Here is a 20523-nt window from a genome sequence, read left to right on the forward strand (position 1 = left end):
CTACAGATAATGCAGAAAAGAGGTTGGGGGAGGAGTACTTTTTCAATATTTTATTGTATTTTCTTAAATATCCTTTCTGGAATTTTCAGAAACAAAACATAAAAAAATTATATATTTTATTACAAATGGTAAACTTAGAGTGCTCCAAATCTCTTATTTACAAACAACACTGGGCAGGACACCCAAACAAACGAACATGAAATAACTTACAAAGGCATGAAGCTGTTTATTGACAGTGATCAGCTTTCATCAAATTAAAAAATATATATATGTACATACAGTTACGGAAGGCAGGCCAGAAAGAGTTCATCTGCAGGCTCAGCCTCGCTCTCACAAACCGTCCTCCCGCCTCCCCTCCCCCAACCCCCCCTTTGTGTTCTTAAGGAGTACTACAGAAGCAATCTACAGTCTCTATTGCAGTTTGTAACCCCCTCCCTTTCCCGCCCCCCGACCCCCATTTAATACTGAATGAGATCGAATGTTAGGTCCATGCAGTTCTTGGTCAATGTTAAAGAGAGTCTAACGTTGTTCGCGCGGGGACAACCCGTCCGGCAAAACGGGGCAGCCCGCAGGCTGCCGCTCCCTGGCTCCACGCCAAGGGAGGGCGCGCCAAGTCCTTCCCACTCGTGCACACTGGGGGCGCCGTCAGGACGCAACCCAGTCCAACTTGGATACCCTTGGCTTTAGTCCTCGGACACTTCTTTTCTCTCTCGCTCGCTACTTGTCAAGTTCTCAAGTCTGTCTCTCTGTGTAATTTCTTTTCTCCATTGCCCCTCAGCCCCTGACAGTCTCTCCTCAAAATGTTTGCAACTGCTGCGTTAGCATGAGTTGGCACCCACTGTTAACGTGGTTCATGACTTTCTGTTTAAGCTGTGCCACCTGTTCCCTGAGCATGTTGGCCGTGGACGCCAGCTCCGAGTTCTGCGCTTTCAAGGTTTTCACTTTTTCCTCCAGCCGGGCGATCCTCTCCAGCTTTCTTTTCCGGCACTTGGAGGCAGCGATGCGGTTCCTCATGCGCTTCCTCTCCGCCTTAATCCGCTCCTGGGACTCCATGTCGATGGGAGACAGGGGCGGCGTTTCTCCAGGCATCTCGGGCACGGTCTGCGGCTCCTCCTTCAGGGCCTGCAGCCGCGGGTGCTGCACCGGGATCTGCTGGGGCAGGTGGTGTGGCGGCTGCGGCGGTTGCTGCTGCTGGGGCTGCGCGGGAAAGGCCAGGCCCGCCGCGCTGTAGGAGGGCGCCCCGCCGCCGCTGCCCAGCGCGCCCGGGTTGAAGTTGCTGAGGTTGGCGTAGACCGGCGGCTCGCTGTGCAGGTTGGCGCTGAAGCCATTGCTGCCGTTGCCGCCCGCCACCGAGGCCACCGCGGGGGCCACCATGCCCGCCCCACTGACGGGCTGTGCAGCCGACGTGACGCTGGGCAATGTGTTCTGGCTGTGCAGTTCGGCCAGGGCGCGCACAAAGCCCTCAGCGAAGCCCTCCTGCTCGTCGGTCACGTTCTTGGGGCACAGGAACTGGGTGGGGGTCGGTGTGGTGGTGATATGCCCGTTGCTGGACTGGATTATCAGGCGCTCCAGCTCGGGCGACGCCAGCTTGAGCAGCCCCACGTCGGGTGAAGTGAGGAGGTCCGAGTTCTTGGCCCGGAGGTGTGGCTTCAGGCTGCCCACCGGGTCGGCCAGGTTCAGGGTCATGCTCTGTTTCAGGATCTTGGGGTTACTGTAGCCGTAGGCGCCGCTCTCGGACTGGAGGAACGAGGCGTTGAGGGCATCGTCGTAGAAGGTCGTTTCCATCTTTGCAGTCATAGAACAGTCCGTCACCTGGCGTGGGATTAGTTTGGGCTGAGCGCAGAAGTTTCGGGGTCGCAACAGCGCGCTGGCAAGCGGGGGACACCCGCGTCTCCCTGGACTCTTGGCAAGGAAAGTTGCTCTAAGAGCGCGCGCACCCGCGGGCTGTCCTCCCCACTGCGCCCTCCTCAACCAGCTTGCTCCAGGGAACGCAGGGTTAAGATGCCGCCTGCACTCTTACTTGTTCGCTCCCGCGCTCAGCCCGCCTTTGAAAAGTCGCGGTCACTCACTGAGTGCTCTTCGGGCGCAGCGGTTCCTCGCAGTCTGCGGACCAGCTCGCTTCCCGGCGACAGCGGCTCTCCCAGAGGCGGCAGGCAACGTGGACCCCACAGTGAAGGGCCAGCGGCCGCTCTCCGCCGCCCGCACTTCGACGACTGTCCCCTCCTCCGATGCGAGGGGGAGGGGGCGCCGAAAAGCCGCGGCTCGCGCTCGCCCAAGTTCAGCAACCGGTGCGAGTGAAACTGAGCGCAGTCCCTCCTCTCTCCACTGCCTTTTCTTCTTTACCGCCGCCGCGGCAGCTTCAGGCGAAGGAAAGACTTGCAGAAGTTCGCTCCGGGACCTGGGAGCCACTTGTCCCCTGCCCTCCCGGCCAGGAAAGTTCCTTGCTGCGGCAGCCGCTCTCCGCACTTCCCCGGGCCGGCAGTCGCCGCTCTCCCGCTGTCAGCAGCGCCGTAGTAGCGGGGCTCTCCTGGGTGCTGCCGGCGAAGAGGTTCTCCTGGTGCTCCCCCAGACACCAACCTGGAAGCCACAGGCGCTAGCTCTGGGCAGTTGTTGAGAAATGGAAAAGAAAATGAGACTTGCAGTTCGGACTCTACTGCCTGGCTCCCTGAGTCCGAGTACCTCCACTACAGCCTCGCCGCTTCGGCCACACTCAGTGCAACTCTGAGCCCTTATCCAGCCGGAGCTCAACACTTATCTGCTACCAGTCAACCCCTAAAAATAGCCCATGATGTCACCCCAAGGCCTTCCCATTGGCTCGCGTCGCTCTCAGGGGGGCGGGCCCACCCGTCGCCATGGAGACCCCACCCTAGAAGATTCTTCTCTGGACCCGCGGAGGCTCACGGGATGAGGTAATGCTCCGCTGCCCTCCTACAGTTGGGCCCTTCTTTCTCCTCCTCTCCCCCACCCCCTCCGCGCGACTCGCTCCCCTCTCTTTCGCCTCCCCTCCCCGGCGCGTCTTTCCCGGCCCGCCCGGTGCATTGTGGGCTGACGTCTTGGGGTTTGACTGTCTAGTTACGGGGGCTGTCGGGAGCGGGTCGGTGCCTGTGACGGAGGCTGCTCAAGTTCAGGGCTCGGGGCTGGAATACATGGGGTGCGGGGACCCGGAAGGCTGGAGAGCCAGGTCGGATATCTGGGGCCGAGTGCACCGGGAGGGTGGTATCTCCCCACTTGGCGGGCTCGATGTGATCCACGGGCAAGCCGCCGCGCAGGACCGGGGGCCGCGCGCCTGGGGCCGTGCCCCCCTCACTTCCGCGGGGCGGGCGCACCTCCCTTAAGGTGGCTCTGTTAAGTCTCCGTGGGGGCGAGCAAAGTTTAGGGGTGGCTTCTCCAGAGTCGGCCACCCATGCTGAGTACGCTTCTAAGTTTGTCTTCTGGTCAAGTTCACCAGCGGCGGTAAGCGCCGCTGTCTGGCTGGGACTGGAAGCTGAGTGATTTGCATTGCTCGAAACAGTGCTCTCCTAAGTCCCCGCTACATCCCACTTAACCCTCCCCACCATGGGAAAAGGGTTGTGGAGGTTCACACTTTTGCCATGGAGGCGAGATTTTTTTATAGGAGGTGGAATTAAGGAGCAACTGAGCGTCCAGTTGAGAATGAGCACGTAGGGAATTCAAAAGTCGGGGAACTCCGGTGAACGTCTATTCCCCTGCCCGGCACAACAGGCAACACGCTCGCCACACATCACCCGTACACACACACACACACTGATTTGTACACACACACACACTCCCGCCCTGATTCGTTTCCGGGAAAACAAGTCCGAGAGCAGCAGACGCTTGCCAAAAGTCGCACAGCGAGTCGGGTACAACCAGGATTTCAAATCTCTCCACCCTTGGCCGGTTGGTGGGCCCATATCCCGTGTAGCCTCTAGGAAGCGCTAGACACGTGTAAGTGGTTCCTTTTCTGTGGTGGTTCTGCCCCCGTACCCCCAGCCCCACCCCCGCCCCATCCCCTAAGGGCGAAAGTGTATAGTAGGAAGAATACCGAAGTCGGGAATCGGGGGTTCTCTCGTGGCCAGCGCAGCTGCCACGGTGTGAAGTAACAAATCACTGAATGTCTCTGAGTTTCAGTTCCTTCAGCTGCAAGTGGGGCTGGTGAGACCCACCTCGGTTAGTGTAACATCATGCCTCCGGGGCTAGGAGGTGATTGCGGAACAGTCCCCCTCTGTCCCTCCTCAGAGTTTCCCAGAGCCTCCATAGAATACCAGGATGAGTGACTTGGCAGGACCAGGTGTACTTAACTCTTGTGAGGAGTAGTGAGGGGATGCGGGTGAGGGAGGAAACGGTCACAAGTCAGCTTTTCCCAGGCCTTTTGCCCAGGACTGAGGCTTGAAGTTGGACCTGGGGCAGTTTACCTTCCTAGGTTCTAATTCCGGCTTTTCAGCTTTTGATCTTGGGGGAAATTCAACCTTGGGCTCATGGCATAGAGCCTTAAGGTATTTGAGGCTGTGGGAGCTCAAATTCAACATCCCAACAGCAGCTGCTGTCAGGGAAATCTCAACTTTTCTTCACTCCAGGCACTCAGCTCTCACTCCCTAATGCTGCAAAGGAAACCAAGTGGCCACTGTGAGCCAGGCACTGAGCTGAGGTGGGGGTGGGGTAGGGATACAGTGATGACAAGATCAGGTTACTTTCCTCAAGGAGGGAACATTTTTCTCTCTACTGTTGCCCTGAATCAGTTTCTTTTGTAATCAGGGAGCTGGTTGTTCTTAATAATTTTTATGATAGTAGAAATAAAAATAAATTTCATGTATTAAACACCCACTATCAGCCAGGCATTCACCTGACCAACATAAAGAGGCTGTTTCTCCCCACAACCGTCTTGAACTGCATATATTTATTATCTAGATTTAACATATGAGGAAACTAGGAGAGAGAGGTTAAGTATCTTGTTCAGGTCACACAGGCAGTTGGAAATTGGCCTCAGGCCTGTGTTACATTCCCTTGTAGCTTCTCTGCTCTGGGAGATTGCAAAGCATTTGTTGTCTGTAGAGGAAACGGTGCTTAGATGGTGGGATAGAAGAAATTGTCTTTCCTGATTGTCTGTAACTCCTTTCAGGGCTCCTTACAGAGCTCCTGTATTTAGCAACTTTGAGACTTAGGACTTTGTATAAATATATATCTTTTGCCTAAGGGTTCTGTGTGTTCCTCTCTGCCTTATGTGGTTTAGGAGGATTATTTTCTCCTTATGTTGAGAAATAGCATATTTCATCCAAAAAATAACAGATCTGTTCGTGTTAACGCCCCTGCTTGGAAGCCTTCATTGGCTTCCCCTTAGGACCAGCAAAGAGTTCAGATGCCTTTGCCCGGGAAAAGGGGCCTTTCACAGTCTAGGTCCTGCTCTCCAGCCTCATCTCTCTCATTGCCAGTATGAGGCACTATGCTGCCCTAACAAACAACCCTCACATCTCAGTGGCTTGCCCCAGGGAATTTTATTTCTTGCTGATAACTATGTGTTCACTGTGGGTCTGCCTGGGAGTTCTGGTTACTGTGGTTACTGCAGACTTGGGCTGAAGAAGTCCTTCATCCTGATGCATGCTTAGCATTACTATCTTGACTAGGGGGAGAGAAGGTGGCAAATCACTCTTTGGCTCGCAGAGAACCCCACCTGGAAGTGACACACTGCACTTCTGTTTATGTATCATTGGCCAAAGCAAGTAATGTGACCATGCCTAACTTTAAATCTTTGTAATTCTGCCAAGTTTCTCAAAGGGAGAGAGCCAGGAATATTTGGGGAACTAATGACTCCCCTTTTGCTAACCAGATATTTGTCTTATGCTTCTTGTCCTCCCAACAGGCTGAATTCCCTCATTACTTCCTCAGGGGAACAACCCTAAACACCATGTAGTCACAGAATATCAAGCTTGCTTTCTAGGTTCTGGATTATGTGAAGTAGACTCTGTATCAGCTCCAGATGTGACTCTTCATCTAAAAGCAAGATGTCTACCCTTGCACATCCTCAATGTGTAATGGCATGACAGAGGATAATTGCAGTGGATACACCATTTGGAAAGTGAAGGAGTGGGAGACCAGAATATATACAAGTCCACTGAACATATATGTTGAGGACTCTATCCAACACCCCAGTTAGACCCTGATTCTGCTCCCTGAGTGTAGCTGCCCTATGCATTATTTTCCATGACCTCTGGCTTTGCCCTCTGAGAGGGTCTTCCTTTTCTATATCTAAAGCAGGCATAGGGAAGTATGTTTTTAAATAAGCTTTTCAAAATTGGGGGGAAGCACAGAGTGATAGTAAGTATTGAATACCATCTCCTTTAATCCAGGCTGATATTCTTTTGTTAAACAACTCTCACAAAAATGTAGGCTTCTTATCAATTTGATTCCAGGTGTTCCATGGACCATATAGCCACAGCCAGTTATTTTCTAGACATTTGTGGTTTTCTGTATTTCTTTGCTTTCTTGCTCTCATGCCTGCTGATAGCTGTCTCTTTCTCTCTCACTCATTCATTCTGTCTCTCATTTTCTCCACCTCCACCCCGACCTTGGTTTTGACTGTTTTGGACTTATTGGGCTTTGGTGAGAGACTCACACTTTCCCTCCTTCTTCCAGAGCCTTTTTGACCAACTGAAAACATATACTGGGTAACATCTCAGTTTATCAGAGGTTTTAATGATAGGTTTGAGGCCATACCCTTGACTTGATCTATACTTCAAGGCTGATTTTAGTTGGCCTTTTCTTTTGTATTTTACTAGATGAGATTGAGAAATAATAGCCTCCTCTAACCCTGAAAGCCTCTGAAATTATAGATTGTCCCTCTTCTCTTTCATTTTTGCTTGCAAACTGGCCAAGTCTTCTCTGAGCTAACTCTTTTGTAACAGACTTTCTTTAAAATAAGTTTCCAAATGTATCCAACAGCACCAACACATGTACAATTTCTTACTTTAGTGCCTTAGGTTCATGATAGGTCTTTTGAATTATCACAGGAAATGTGTTCACTATAGATCACCATTCTTTTAGCTTCTGGTAACAGTGTTCTTAGTTACTGCCCCCTAAATTAATCCTTGCTTTTATTGCTGTTTTTATTACATTATCCTCTGACTAGGGGCCAATTTTCATCAGTCAGGATTGGCTAGGGTTGCCATCTTAACAAACAATCCTAAAATCTCAGTGGTTTAACAAAAGATTATTTCTTGCTTTTACTATGTGTTCAAGGTCAGAGGGGCTGTTCATAATGTACTCACTCAGAGACCAAGTCTGAAGATTTCCTCTTGATATATGCTTCTACAATCATCCTAGTCACCTTGGCAATGAAAAGAAAGCACGGTGACTTCATGTTGGTTTTAAAAGCTTCCAGAAATGAATATGCATTAATTGTATTTACATATTATTCATCAAAACAATAATATATGTTATATGACCATGTCTTACTTAAAGGATGCAAGAAAGTGCAATCCTACTATGTACCTGGAAGTTGGGAGCTGGAAATGCACACCTCTGTGTAGGCTAGGTGATACTATGGTAATAATCCAAAACTCTTACTGGATGGCACCCACAGGATTATTTCTCGCTCATACTGTGTGCCACTTATGGGTTGGCTGTGTTTCTGCCTCACATCTGCTTCACTAGAACTTTTCTAAAACATTGCTGATTGACATGGCAGAGAGGAAAGAGAAGAGCATTTAAAGCTTCTGCTGTCATCAAGCCTGATGTCAGTGGGAAGGGGCAGCCAATATCTGTGAATAAAACTACAGTATACTGACCCTACACTGCACATTCCCCCATTCCTGTGAGTCTCAGCTACCCCAAACATTTTCCATTCCTCTAACATTTTCCTGTCTTTCCATCTACTTTTACTGTTTATCAGAATGCCCCCTGACAAACTCCTATTCATCTTTCAAGACCCAGCTCAAATAATTGCTTCCTCTGAAGCTTTCTGTTATCCCATCTCCCACTCTACCCTCAGATAGTTATCATTTTTGTCTCTGACCACACTGGTTACATACCTAAAGCACAGAATGTTTATCATGTGTTCTTGTAAATGTCTTCCTACATCTCTGAATCCAAACTCAGGAATAATTACATATGTTCATAAATGCTTGTTGATGGTTTTTTTATAAATAATATTTACTGTAGTGGAATTAAGAGGGTATTTTAATAGTCAAATGTATTATTATTTTAATACATACAAGTTGGAACACATCAAACTCCCCTGCTGAAACCTCCTTAAGAACATCTGTTTAGATATGGGATAAAATTCAAATTCATTACCTTGCCTGTAAGATCTCACATGATCCGGCTATGCTACCTCAGCAGCCTGAAATAGCTAGTACTTGTCTCCCTCACTATTTTGCAGCCACAACTGGCTACAAGTGTATGAAGTCAGTAGAACCTAGATTATGCTACAGGAAAAAACAATCCCCAATCTCAGTGATTTAAGACAAAAAAGTGTTATTTCTTGCTGCTGCTCCATGTGCATTAAGGGTTGGCAGGGACTCTGATCACATTACCTTCCTCTGGTACCCAGCCTGATGAAGAACCTACTTTCAGGAACATTATAGATCTCCTGGGAGAAGGAATGTAAACTCTGAAGGGTCTTAGCCAGAAGTACCTTTGCCAGAGAATGTCACATGTCACTTCTTACAATTCATTGGCTAAAACTAGTCTCATGGCCCCTCCCAGCAATAAAGAGTCCAGGAAGTGCAATCCTATTTGCCTGGAAGGCAGAGAGCTACAAGTATTTGGTGACCAGCCCTAATGACTCCCACATTGTACTTCTTTAGTTCCTCAAACAAAACAAATTGTTTCTTACCTAAGAACCTTTACATGAGCCCTCCCCACCTTTTCCTGGTTCCTTGGTCAATTTCTATTTCCTTTGGATGTTAGCTTAAAGAGGCTTTAAGGATAACACTTCAAGAGGCTTTTTTTCATACTGCACCTTCCCTCCACTGAAATCAGATTACCCTCTTACACTTTATCATAAATCCCTATTTTTTTTATAGCAGTTGGGATTTCAGAAGGTCAGTAAGTAACACCTTTTCTTTCTCTTCTTGAGTTCAGAACCAGGTGAGAGTTAGATACAGGAATCAGCTGAATGGAGATGGCAATGTCAACGGATAGCTGATAAAGGGTAGATTGAAAAGCATGGCAGACAAGAGACCACAGTGGATTTCCTAATGCTTCACCCTGAATTAAACTTACTCACTGGTCCCTGGCAAAGGTGGGCATTTGCAGGCCTCTTCCAAATGGACAATGAATGTGTATAGACTCTGGACAAATTGGTTCTGAAAAGAGAGAGCAAGTGGCTGAAATGGGGATGCCCGGGCTTTCTTCTGAACTCAGTAATCAGGTAACTTACTCCTCTTCTCATGGGAGTAAACAAGGATGGAGGAAGGGGACAAGTGGATTACTTTACTGAACATCCCCTCATGGAAACTTGAAGCCAGGGAAATGAAGATTTCCTCCTAATAATAGACTTTATCTTACTTTGCTCTTCCATATCTCTTCATATAATGGATTTTGTTTTTTGAAGATCTGTCTTGCCAGCCAGAGGGCAAGTGTCAAGAAGAAAGGACAGGCATATCTTTTGGTCCTCATTGTATCCATGGCATTTAGCATGGTGCGTGGCACATAGACGGTACTCAATAAGCCTTTGTTATAAAATTAGTTCTCCTTTGCTTGAGACTGGTTTTCAATTCTGAGATATTCCATTCTTATTCTCACACCCCACTTGTTTTTTTTTTTTCAGGTTGTCAGCTTGGATATATGCATTCACATAACAACTGAATAAAGTAGAAATGAAGAAAATCGAAATACAAGGAAGTAAGTGAATTGCATTGTTGGACAGCATGGATGGACTAGGTTTGTGTCAAGAAGGAATGTGTAATTGTTGTGCACAGCATTACCCTTTTGGTGACGTCTTTTCAGCACTGAGAACTTCCACAAAACTTACAAAATCATAAAGTGGCAAGGGTCCTTACAAGTCATCTTTCAAGTCTTTCCCTTTCCCCAATTCAGGAATTCCTTTGGCAGCATCTTTAGTACTTAAATACTTCCAGTGATACTCAGAGCTGGGAGTGATCATTCTACTGAATACTGCTGGTTTGACCTCATTGGGAACATTGTGGACATAAAATTGTAGAAAGTGATTTTGACCCATCAAAGAGATCTCAGAGGTAGGCCAAATGTCAAGAAGCTGGAAACTATGTCCGATGCAGAAGTATGAAGAAACTCTGAATATTTACCTAGGGAGGGAAATAAAAGACCACGAAAGCATATACAGAAGTCTCCAAATTGTTGCGCTACTGTTACATAGGGGAACTGACTTATTATTTAGAAGATTTTGAGGTCAGAGTGAGAGTAATGATTAGACATTAGAGAGGAAAACTCTACTGTATTTATAGAAGAAATTTCTCAAGTTACAGTTCCTTATCAGTGGGATAGTTGCCCTAAAAAGTGGAATCTGTTCAATACATATTTATTGTCTACTATGTGCCATACATTATGCTGGGTTAGTTTATGATATTTCCTAATGAACCCATAGTAACTTGGAGAAATCATTATTTTCAAAGTTCATAAAAACCATCGTTAAATATTGTCTTTTAGAAGTTATTTATTTTTGAGTGGTCTCCAACATTAGTGGTTTCTCAATTCTGGAACTAACTCTTTTTTTTGCTCTCAAAATTTGCAAACCTGGGATGATATTTTCTTATGTCCAATGTTAGTTAGATGGACAGTCTTCTATCAACAAAACAAGTGTTTTCAATATCCATAAATCAAAACTACTTGTACTTAGAATCACTTAAGATTGGGTACTCCCTTATTACTTGTAGCAGAAGAACTACCAAGTATTCACCAAATTCTTTCTTCTTTTCCTCCTGTGTCTACAGCTAAACTACATTTCCTAGCATCTTTTATAATTAGATGTGGCCACATGGCTGAGTTTTAGCCATTGCAGAGGAGGTGAATGCAATGCGTTCTTATGATGGCTCATAAAACTCTCTTTTCCCATCTTCTGGTTAAATGTAAGGTTTGTAGAGGGCAGTGCCACAGATGCAAAGAGCCTAGCTCTCTGAATGACCATATGGAAAATTGCCTACTGGCCAGAAATGTTCACATTAGACTTTGCCTGAATGAGAGATCAACTTTATTGTGTTGAACCACTAAGATTTTGAAATATATATGTCAAAGCTGCCATTGTCTTATTCCAACTGGTGCTGCAGGATACCCTCAATGAGAGAATAATGTGGACTTGAAGTTAGGGATTTTGTTCTGTCCTTTTCTCTTTGAAGAGAATTAGTGAAGGAGGCAGAAGGACATAGCACCTAGTTACACACTGATGCTTCCACAAAACTGTTGGTAATGTTTTCTTCCTCTCTAATTTATAAACTTCATGAGACTTGTTGCCATTTCTTACATCCTTTTCTATATTTAATCATTCAGTGGATATTTATTAAGAAACGCTAGGCATTTGGGAGATTTCAGAAGAAATACAGGTAGCTCAAATTATTAAATGTTAGTCATTTGTTCAACAATTTTTGAGTGTTTACTGTGGGCCAGCTACTGGTAAACATTGATGAACAAAAGCTATGGTACCTGCCCACAAGTTGGGGGGAATAGCAAGGAAAATAGGTAATAAGGAGGTGAGGTGAGGCTAGTATAATAGTGCTATGGAAGGCAGGACAGGAAGTTCTCTGCACGTGGAAGGGACATCTGACAAGGTTAGTGTTCAGAGAATTATCCTCTAAGGAGTTGATGAATAAATTGAAACCTCACGGCTGAGCAGGAGAAGCCAAAGGATAGTGGAGAGAGAGAGAGTGACTAGGAAGAGGGAATACATGTACAGAGGCTTGCATATGGGGTATGTTTGGAGAGCCCAAAAGGTAACCAGGAGAGGAAGAATGGACAGGATGAAGATGAGAGGAGGAACTTGTAATATATATATATATGCACATACTTAATAAATGCTTATGAAGGCTTTGTACTGTAATACGTGGAGGCCTTTACCCAGGAAGAAATATGACTGACAGACCACAAAGGTGTCAACAGTTCTGATATTTGGTTAATTTCCATTTTCCTCCTTATGCTTCTCTGTTAGTTTAAAAACTTTCTAAAATGAACATGTATTATTACACTTAAAAAATTAAAATAAATATTTCTTCTCATTAGTTTTGTTAGACTGTGCCAGCTGTCCCTCACTGAATCCCCCCAGCAGTCCTTTGAACAAACTGAAGTCCGGAGCTGACACCCAGTGAAGCTGGAATTAGCTTTCCTAAGGCACCATTCAGTCTGCTTTCTCTCCACTGCACCTTCCTTCCCTGCAGTTTTCTAGGTAGCAATGATGGCTTTTCTTGGAACCACCAGCTTTAGCACTGTGTTGCATGTCTGTGTCAACCTGGAGAAACTGGGTCAACGTTCTCATGATCCTGACCAAGCTGAGAGGCTTCCCACACATGAAGGATGGTCCTCAACCTACCAGGCTGTGTCATTAGACTTCTCTGTGCTGCTGTCATGCTCTTTGCCTTGTGATTTGGCAGTAGGGGAGAGGGCTATTGATATTTTTTTTAAATGAAGTTAGGGAGGAGATTGTTTCCCATTATTCTGTCAGCCCACAATGTGATAGACTAGCATGGTGGTAGTTGGTGCTCAGCCAGGCCAGAGATGATGAATATTTGTTATGAACACCCAAGCGCTTGAATGTCTTGAAACAGTATATTAGCATTCTCTAAATGCTCTCCAAATCTCAGAGGCTTAAAACAGCAAGAGGTTATTTCATGCACGTTACATTTCCATCCTGATTTAGGCCTTAGCTCTACTTTGAGCCCCCATGTCTCAAATACTGGTGTGTGTCACTGGGAATATAGGTGACCCCATGGGATAGCTCTGAAAACTTTGCCCCCATGCCACTTCCACTCACTTTTGATTGGCCAAAGTGTGTTACAGGGCTTAATAGGGAGGGGCAGCAAATATTTTGACAACATCTTTTTACCTCTCTTTTCTTTATCTGCAAAATGGAAATAAGTAAACTACATTTACTATATTCAAACCATGAAATAGCTTGTAGCCATTTTGAAAGCTAAGTAATGGCCCTTAAAAGGTTGAGATGACTTGGAGAAAAGCCCATGATGTAGCACTACATGAAGAAAGCAAGTTGTAGAGTAATGTGTATAGCATAGTCTTACTTTTATATTTATTAAAAAAAACCCTATATCTGAGTATATTTGTTTGCAGGAGAACACTAATAAAAGCAGCTCATATTTAATGAGTGTTTATATGCCCATCATTGTGTGAAGTGCTTTTTACACTTCATTTTTTTGACTATTTGCTCATTTAATTGAGCAAATTAAATATATTCACATGAGTATTGGCTCATTTGATCCTTGGAAAATCCAGAGAAAGTGCAAAACTACAAATCATGGTTTTAGTAACAGCTACCTTACTTGGGGATGGGATTAGCGATATATATTGACTTTTAAGAACATATGATTTCTGTAAATTTTTTCTTGTCACAATAGGTGGATCAGTCAGCTGCTGTTGTGAAACAATCACCAGGAAATCTGAGTGGTAGGTAATGTGAAGCATTTTATTTTCTCCTTATCAGCCTGCAGGTCAAGCTGAGGTGGCACCGTTTTCTTAAGGCTTCCCCTCCACTGCATCTGCCTCCTTGACAGTTTTCTAAGTAGCGATGATGGCTCTTTCAGGAACTGCTGTCTCTGGTGCAGGGTGGGGTGTATTCACGTGCATCCTGGAGAAACAGGGCTGAAGGTCAAATTCAGATCTGCCCCATGTGTCTCATTCCAGAGCCCATCTTAAAGAGGCAAAATCTAACAGGGATCTGTTCTTCTCATGGAAGAGGTTGGGACAAATGGAAACATGGCAAGTTTTTTTAGGCCTAGGCTTGAAACTGGTATGTTGTCATTTTTGCCCACATTCTATTAGCTGAAGCAAGTTACCCGGCCAAGTCCAAAATCAGTGGTGCTTAGGAAGTCATGGAGGTTGTGGAAGTGGGGAGTGAATATTTGCTGTATAACAATCTACAGTAAATATTCATTGCTTTCTTAGTGAAGCAATAACCGTAAGGTGAGAAAAAGTGAGCACTTACCAGGGGTAGTTTAAATTATGTTCAAAAGTATATTGCAAAATCACATTATGCATTTCTTGACAATACAAGCTCCCTTATCTACAATGATAATGAGCACAGTGATATTGACATGGGCTTTTACTTAGCCAGAGTACTCATTGCCTAGTCAGACAGGGAGGAGTTTACCCCAGCTTGGCTTCTGCTGCCTGTGGTGTGACATTCTAAGCATAATTCAGAGACTGTTTAATGGCCCTCTGTATGCATCACTGCTACTTGTGTGGCCATCTGCAATCCGAGGAATGTAAATCATGAAATCACAGGCTGTTAGAACTGGAAGGACTTTGGTACCCATGGTAGGCAGTTGCCTTCCAACTTAGATGCACAGCTGCTTTTGCCAGTTACAGTCATTCTTGATTTGGTGTGTCTCACATTGCTGGAAAATGGTTATAGAAATAAAAATTCCTTCATTTAGCTAGTGGGACAGTGAGGCCCCAGCTATCACTTACCTGAGTGATAGGGTAAGTGAGTGGCCAAGATGGGATGGGAACCCAGGTGTCTTGAGTGGGCCCAGGTCCTTTTACTTTGTTTATCTGCATAACACAAACATCAATCATATAGATCATTTGGGAATATTCCCTAAGCCCTGAAAATTCCATGTCTGTCTTTAAAAAATTTATTAAGCCTCTTTTTTCTACTCCTTCCTCTGTCTTAAGAGAACCTAAGCATTTCTTAAGCCAGCTACCTCTGAGCCCTATGAAGAAACACCAGCTGGGACAGACACTGAAATCAAGAGTAGTATGTTAAAATTCCTTAGAACACTGGCCTGGGAATCACACCTATTTTAATTTCCTTTCTGTTCTAGGTAATTTAGAAAATGTCTACTGATATAGCTCATGGGAATCAACTGCATAAAGAAAATGTTTTATTAAGGACTTCATTTGGTAGGATTAAGAGTTGTGTTTCTCAGGTTTCAGTTATTTACCCGTCATTTTTTTCCATTTTGCTGTGCCACTTACATATCTAAAATTAATTTATTTTATATCTTTTAAGTAGATTCACTCTTTTAAAACTTAAAGATATTTTTATAGGAGATGCTACATTACAATGAAAAGTATTTCTTGCCATAAACATTTAGACTGCTATAAAAATAAATGCATAGTCATTAAAATAAATAGATTTGTCTACATACCACTGAAAGTATTCTCGTATTCTACAAGTGAGAGGCATTCTCCACTGATGTAGTTGGAAAGCACGGGCTTTGAAATCAGGAAGACAGGTTCAAATCGCAGCTCATTCCCGGCCCAGCAGTGTCATCTTTGGCAATTTTCTTAAATTGTTGAACATCAGTTTCTCATCCATAAAATGGAACAATGGCCATCTCAGCTTGTGTGTGTGGGGGGTGTATTTAACAAGAATTTAATGTCGTTCCTGGCTCATAACAGAGCTCAGAAAATTTAGTTATCTTCTTCCTTTTCGATTTTTTTTCCAAAATGGCATTCATGGACTCTGTCTGTTGTTAGATGAATGATCTGTATTCCAGAATAACTTACGGCTGTATTGCCTAACATGTGCTGGGAAAAGTGCTGAGTGTTGTGGGTGCAATGAAAACTGAGTAAATGGACTTGGAGTTGAAGACTTGGATTCAAATCCTATTTCATCTCCTTTAGATAAGTCACTTAAGATCTCTAAGCCTGAGTTTCCTCATCTGAAAATGAGTGTGTGTCACCATTTATACCTATCTGAAAGAATTTAGGTAAGGAAATGCCATAATAACTACTGGGAAAGCCTTTGGTGCACTGATACAGGCTTTTCTGCTGTAATGTGACATATAACTCATTATACACATAGCTTGGAAATTTCTGAACACTGTTCTTCAGAGCTGTACATTAAAAATAAAAGGCTTTTTGCAAAAATAGGGTTAAGTCAGACTATTGAAAACCTGTGCAATATTGTAACCACAATGCTAAAACTATACCTATCCTCATAAATATAATAGAGCTAGAAAGACCTGTTGAATTTTGACTAAATGAATAACACACACACACTACAGCAAATATAGGACTTGACCTTAAAACTGATGGAAGGCCTAAGAAAGGGATGAGGCTGCTGAGTTCTGGAGGCAAGAAGAAATGCTCAAACACAGGGGTGCACTGTGCAGTGAGCTCTTTCAAGAGAGCACATAGGCAAACAGCCCAGCAGGAGGATGGAGGGTGAAAGGGCATCCTGTCCAGGCTCCCAGGCCATAAGCCCCTGAGGCAGCTGCATTTCACTCTGTTAGTGTGGTGGTGGTTTGCTCGGCTGCTGCTCCTCAGGGCCCAAAACAATATCATCCTGGGAAAAATCAACATGAAACAAAGCAACTTGCATGGTCTACAGCTCTCATTCCTCTGGTTACCAGTCTGTCTTCCAGTAACATGTGTGGCAGTATATGTATTAGAGCAGAGAAGTCCCTATATGTAGAAGAGGTGGGAGGATGGACCTCTCAGCCAGGAACCTCTGTCCCTATCCCAAGCTTCCTGAACAGAACTAGCAGAGACTCCCAGAAGCAGAATTCATTCAGAAACACGAGTCCTTCCCGCTGTGCCTTCTTCCCTCCCTTTCCAGTCTGACTTGTCTACTTCCTCCTCCTGTCCTTGGTGTCAGGGCTCCTGTTCCTCTAGCTTGTGAGCTCCTTGAGGGAGGGCTGTCACATCCATGGGTGTGCTCAGAGGCCCCACACAGGGGCCCTGGAGCAGATGCTTGCTCGTGGGGGAACCTCCTTTTGTCGGCAGGGAAGAGCCCTGGGCCCTGGAGGTGAAAGGAAGGCCCTCAGCCAGGGCAAGGCCGGTGCCTCAGTCAGCTCCATCGCCAGCATCTCCGTGGCTCCCACGGGAGGCAGGGACTCCTGTGTGGGTCCCGACCCTACTTCATCCTCAGGAAGGCCACAGCAGGGCTAGCAGCATATCGCCCTCCTCAGCCCTCAGCCCTCCCTGCCTCCCCATTTCCTTCGTTCTCTCCTTCCCTCCCTCTCTTCCTTCCTTCCCCCTTTCCTTTCAACAAATATTTATTGAGTGCTTATCCCATACCACACACTATACAGGGTCCTGGGGATGAAGTGTTGGGCAAAAGAGACATGAAGCACCTAACCCCAAGGTGCTTCTGTGATGCCTAGAGGTTAAGTGCTTAGTGGCTGGAGCCAGGCTGCCTGGATCTGATATCTGCCTCTGTCTTTTACTTGCCACATGAACTTGACCATTCCTCCCTGAATCTCCATACTGTCAGCTGTAAGACAAGGCTCATAATAGAACCTATTTCAGCGGGTTGTTATGAATGTTAAATGAATTGATATGTAAAGTATTTTAAATTGTACCTGATCCAGTAAGTGCCCAATAAATATTAACTCTAATTACCAGTATAAGAGTTGCTATATAGATAATAAATAAGTTAATATAAAATCACAGTAAGCAACAAGTATTTTGGTGAAAAGATCTGGGTGGGAATTGCCTATAACTTGGAACTGGTTACAGTGTAGCTAGTAGACAATGTAAATGTTCGCCGACTTGACTGAGCCCAGGAACCAAAAAGATCTGTGTGCTTCTGGTGTTAAAGGAGAGTAACAGTGGGGACCTTCTTAAAGAGGATCATCACAAAGGGCTTCTCTGAAGAGGGGCTATGATATAAAGGATATGAATGCTGACGGAGGCAGAGAAGGGTAACATGGGAAGGGCATTCCTGGCAGAGGAGAGAGCCATCACCAGTGATCAGGTACTGAGGACTTTTCCCCTATAGCTCTGCACTTGGTCAATTTTGTTAAAATATCCTTTGCTCCCAGTTGGTCAGTTAAAGTGTCTACTATATGGGAAGTCCTCAGTGGTGGCCTTCCAACACTGGAGACTGGTACCATCCACATTCTGAGGATCCTAGAGCATCATGTCCTTCCAGGCTGTTACTGTGGCTCCATCTCTACCACCATGTCTGCTGAGTGATTGTTTTAATATTTAGGTTACATTTGAGCAAATTAAAGAAAAGAAACATAATGAATATACATATCTATTCACCATAGTCTAAATTCAGTCCCAATCCCTAAATTTTAACCAGTATATGTTACCAGCCACATACAGTTCAGGTTACCTTGGTCACATCATCTAATTTGCCTATTCATTCATGAATGCTCATTCAACAAATACCAATTGAGCAAGAAGTTATGTGTTAGCATGACAGGGTAGACAGATCACTTGGGACCTCAGCTTCTTCACCAGTAACATGAAGGTGTGGGCCAGACTGCTGGTTTTCAACTGTAGTGGACTCCCAAACTCCATTTTTTTAAACATGGTAGAGTGGATTCAAGGTTATTCCTCTAATAGTTTCATCTTCAGTCCTTGTCATACTGAAAAGCTTTCTCAAGAGGGAGAGAAAAGAGGAGAGTGACAGCTAGCAGCTGGGAATTTTTGTTATTATTACCCAGAACTTAATTTTTCTCTGCCTATATTATTAGGATATGTGAGCCTCACTTGTCACAAGGACTCCATGAAAAGAGTTGAGAACTACTGAACTGGATGTTCATTGAGGTCCTTTCTAGCTCTGACATTCTCTGAGTCTTGTAGTTATTTTTCTTTTTTCTTTGTTTCTTTTCATTTAACACCATTTCATATGCATGTTCCCAGGAATCCACATGGTTCCCTGTGTCTCAGACATTATGCTTCAGTTTCGCTTAGCAGTTTCCCATTGATCGCTCCCTCTTGATTCACTCTATGTTACAGACCTTTTCAGAGCCTTCATTTCAGTGATCCTAACTCTGTGTGTGTGTGTGTGTGTGTGTGTGTGTGTATCTACCCACACTGAAGGTCTTTGTCCCTGTAGTGACAAAGTATGCACTCAGCAACTGTGGAATAAATTAGTTAATTCTTAATGATTATCAAGAATCTCACCATACACATTCACACACATAATAACCCTTGGATTATTTTACTTCTTTTGTGAGGGTATTAATTCTTAAGGTGGAATTGCTAGATCCAAAGTTATAAGCAGGTTTTCTGCTTTTATTGCCAACTGCCAGATGTGGTGGCACTTTTGTTTTATGTAAGATGTAGTACTGCTGATAGCACTTGCAATTATTTATAATATTATTTTAAATAATTAATCAAATGAAGGAGTACTTCCTTTCCCTTTTTTTCTGGTGCCAATATTTGTATCCCAAACTCTAGTGGTTTCCCTTATGCCAATCAGATCAGTGCTGCATGCTCTGAATTTAACCAGAGACAGAGAAATGGGCTATTTCAGTTCTAAGTACCAGTGATGTTTATGTCCCACCTTTTTGTCAATTCATCACCAGCCTAGTTTGGGGTTTTTGCCATGACGATGATGATGATGATAACAACTATAACAACTCTGTGAAAATATTATTAACCCATTTTATAGATAAGAACACGAAGGCTCAGAATGGTGACACAGCTTGCCTTCAGTCACAATGCTAGGAATTAGCAAAGACAGGATTTATGTCTGGCTCCATCTGACTCAAAGCCAGTCTCTTTCCACTAAGGTATACTATACCACTCCCCAAGTGGACCTTCAGGGTCAGGAGCCTCGTGGGAGCAGCAAGTCTTTCAGGTTCTGCAGGGGTGAGCTGTTCATGGTTGCAGAGGACACTCATCACTGCACTAATTACATTAATTGCTGCCCACTCTGGGCCTAGGTGGGTGGCTGAACAATGCCTAGGAACGTGGTAATGATTCCTGGGCCTGCCTGTCTGCATGAAAATATCTGTTTTTGTAAAACTCCTTTCTGTGTTGGCCAAAGGTAGTAATGATAGGCTTTATTGGTTGGAGTTAGCGACTCTAACTTGTAGAGGAAAGGTCAAGTCTCTGAACTTTGCCCTCCATCATCAACTGTGTACTTGACACTTTATTTAAGGGATCTTTTATAATCCTCATGACAGCTCAAAAGTAGGTATTACATTTTCCTTATTTTGTTTACAAGGGAACCAGTCACCTCCTTGGGGTCACATAGTGATGAAGAGGTGGAGATGGGCTTAGAACTCAGGAGAGTCAGAGGTCAGATTTCATCTCTATACATGTCCCTCTCAAGAGGCTTGCTTCTGATGCTTGGAACTGAATTATACACTAGTGAGACCGAGTCTGTATTTCCAGAGAAGCAAGGCACTGGGAGTCAATGTTTTGAGAGTCCTCTATTGAATATTTCACATTTCAACCTTCCTACACTCACCTCTTCCCTGAGCTTCTCAAAGAAATGTTAACAAAGTGTTTCAGTTGACTTTTTAAGAAGTACTTTGAAGGCTACAACTCTGTACTTCTTGGCAATGGACAAGATGGCTTTGGGGATTCAGCATAATTGGGTAAGTGACTTAACTTCCTCAGAGACCCAGATAACGCAGGCTAATTTAGGAAGTAGTTGACTTTGGAATGTTGCATATGCAGGCACTGTATGGGTGT

The 20523-nt window shown here is 44.7% G+C and overlaps 1 protein-coding gene and 1 long non-coding RNA gene across 3 annotated transcripts in view; one reads left to right on the forward strand and one right to left on the reverse strand.

Annotated features, from left to right (window-relative positions):
* Positions 1 to 35: 35 nt before the first annotated feature.
* On the reverse strand, positions 36 to 2741 carry JUN (Jun proto-oncogene, AP-1 transcription factor subunit). Its single transcript, XM_017644898.3, has one exon. It carries the CDS (start codon positions 1795 to 1797, stop codon positions 796 to 798), a length of 1002 nt encoding a protein of 333 aa, XP_017500387.1. The 5' UTR covers positions 1798 to 2741; the 3' UTR covers positions 36 to 795.
* Positions 2742 to 3017: 276 nt separating this feature from the next.
* LOC108386815 (uncharacterized) overlaps positions 3018 to 20523 on the forward strand; it is a 28128-nt gene continuing 10622 nt past the window's right edge. The window contains exons 1-3 of one of the 2 annotated variants that reach the window (XR_001850642.3): positions 3018 to 3945; positions 9764 to 9837; positions 13530 to 13578. This is a non-coding gene — a long non-coding RNA (uncharacterized lncRNA). The remainder of the gene's footprint in view (positions 3946 to 9763; positions 9838 to 13529; positions 13579 to 20523) is intronic. The other variant, XR_001850643.3, reaches the window with a different exon arrangement.

Source organism: Manis javanica, chromosome 4 (genome assembly GCF_040802235.1).
Source record: "Manis javanica isolate MJ-LG chromosome 4, MJ_LKY, whole genome shotgun sequence".
NCBI classification, from domain to species: Eukaryota; Metazoa; Chordata; class Mammalia; order Pholidota; family Manidae; genus Manis; species Manis javanica.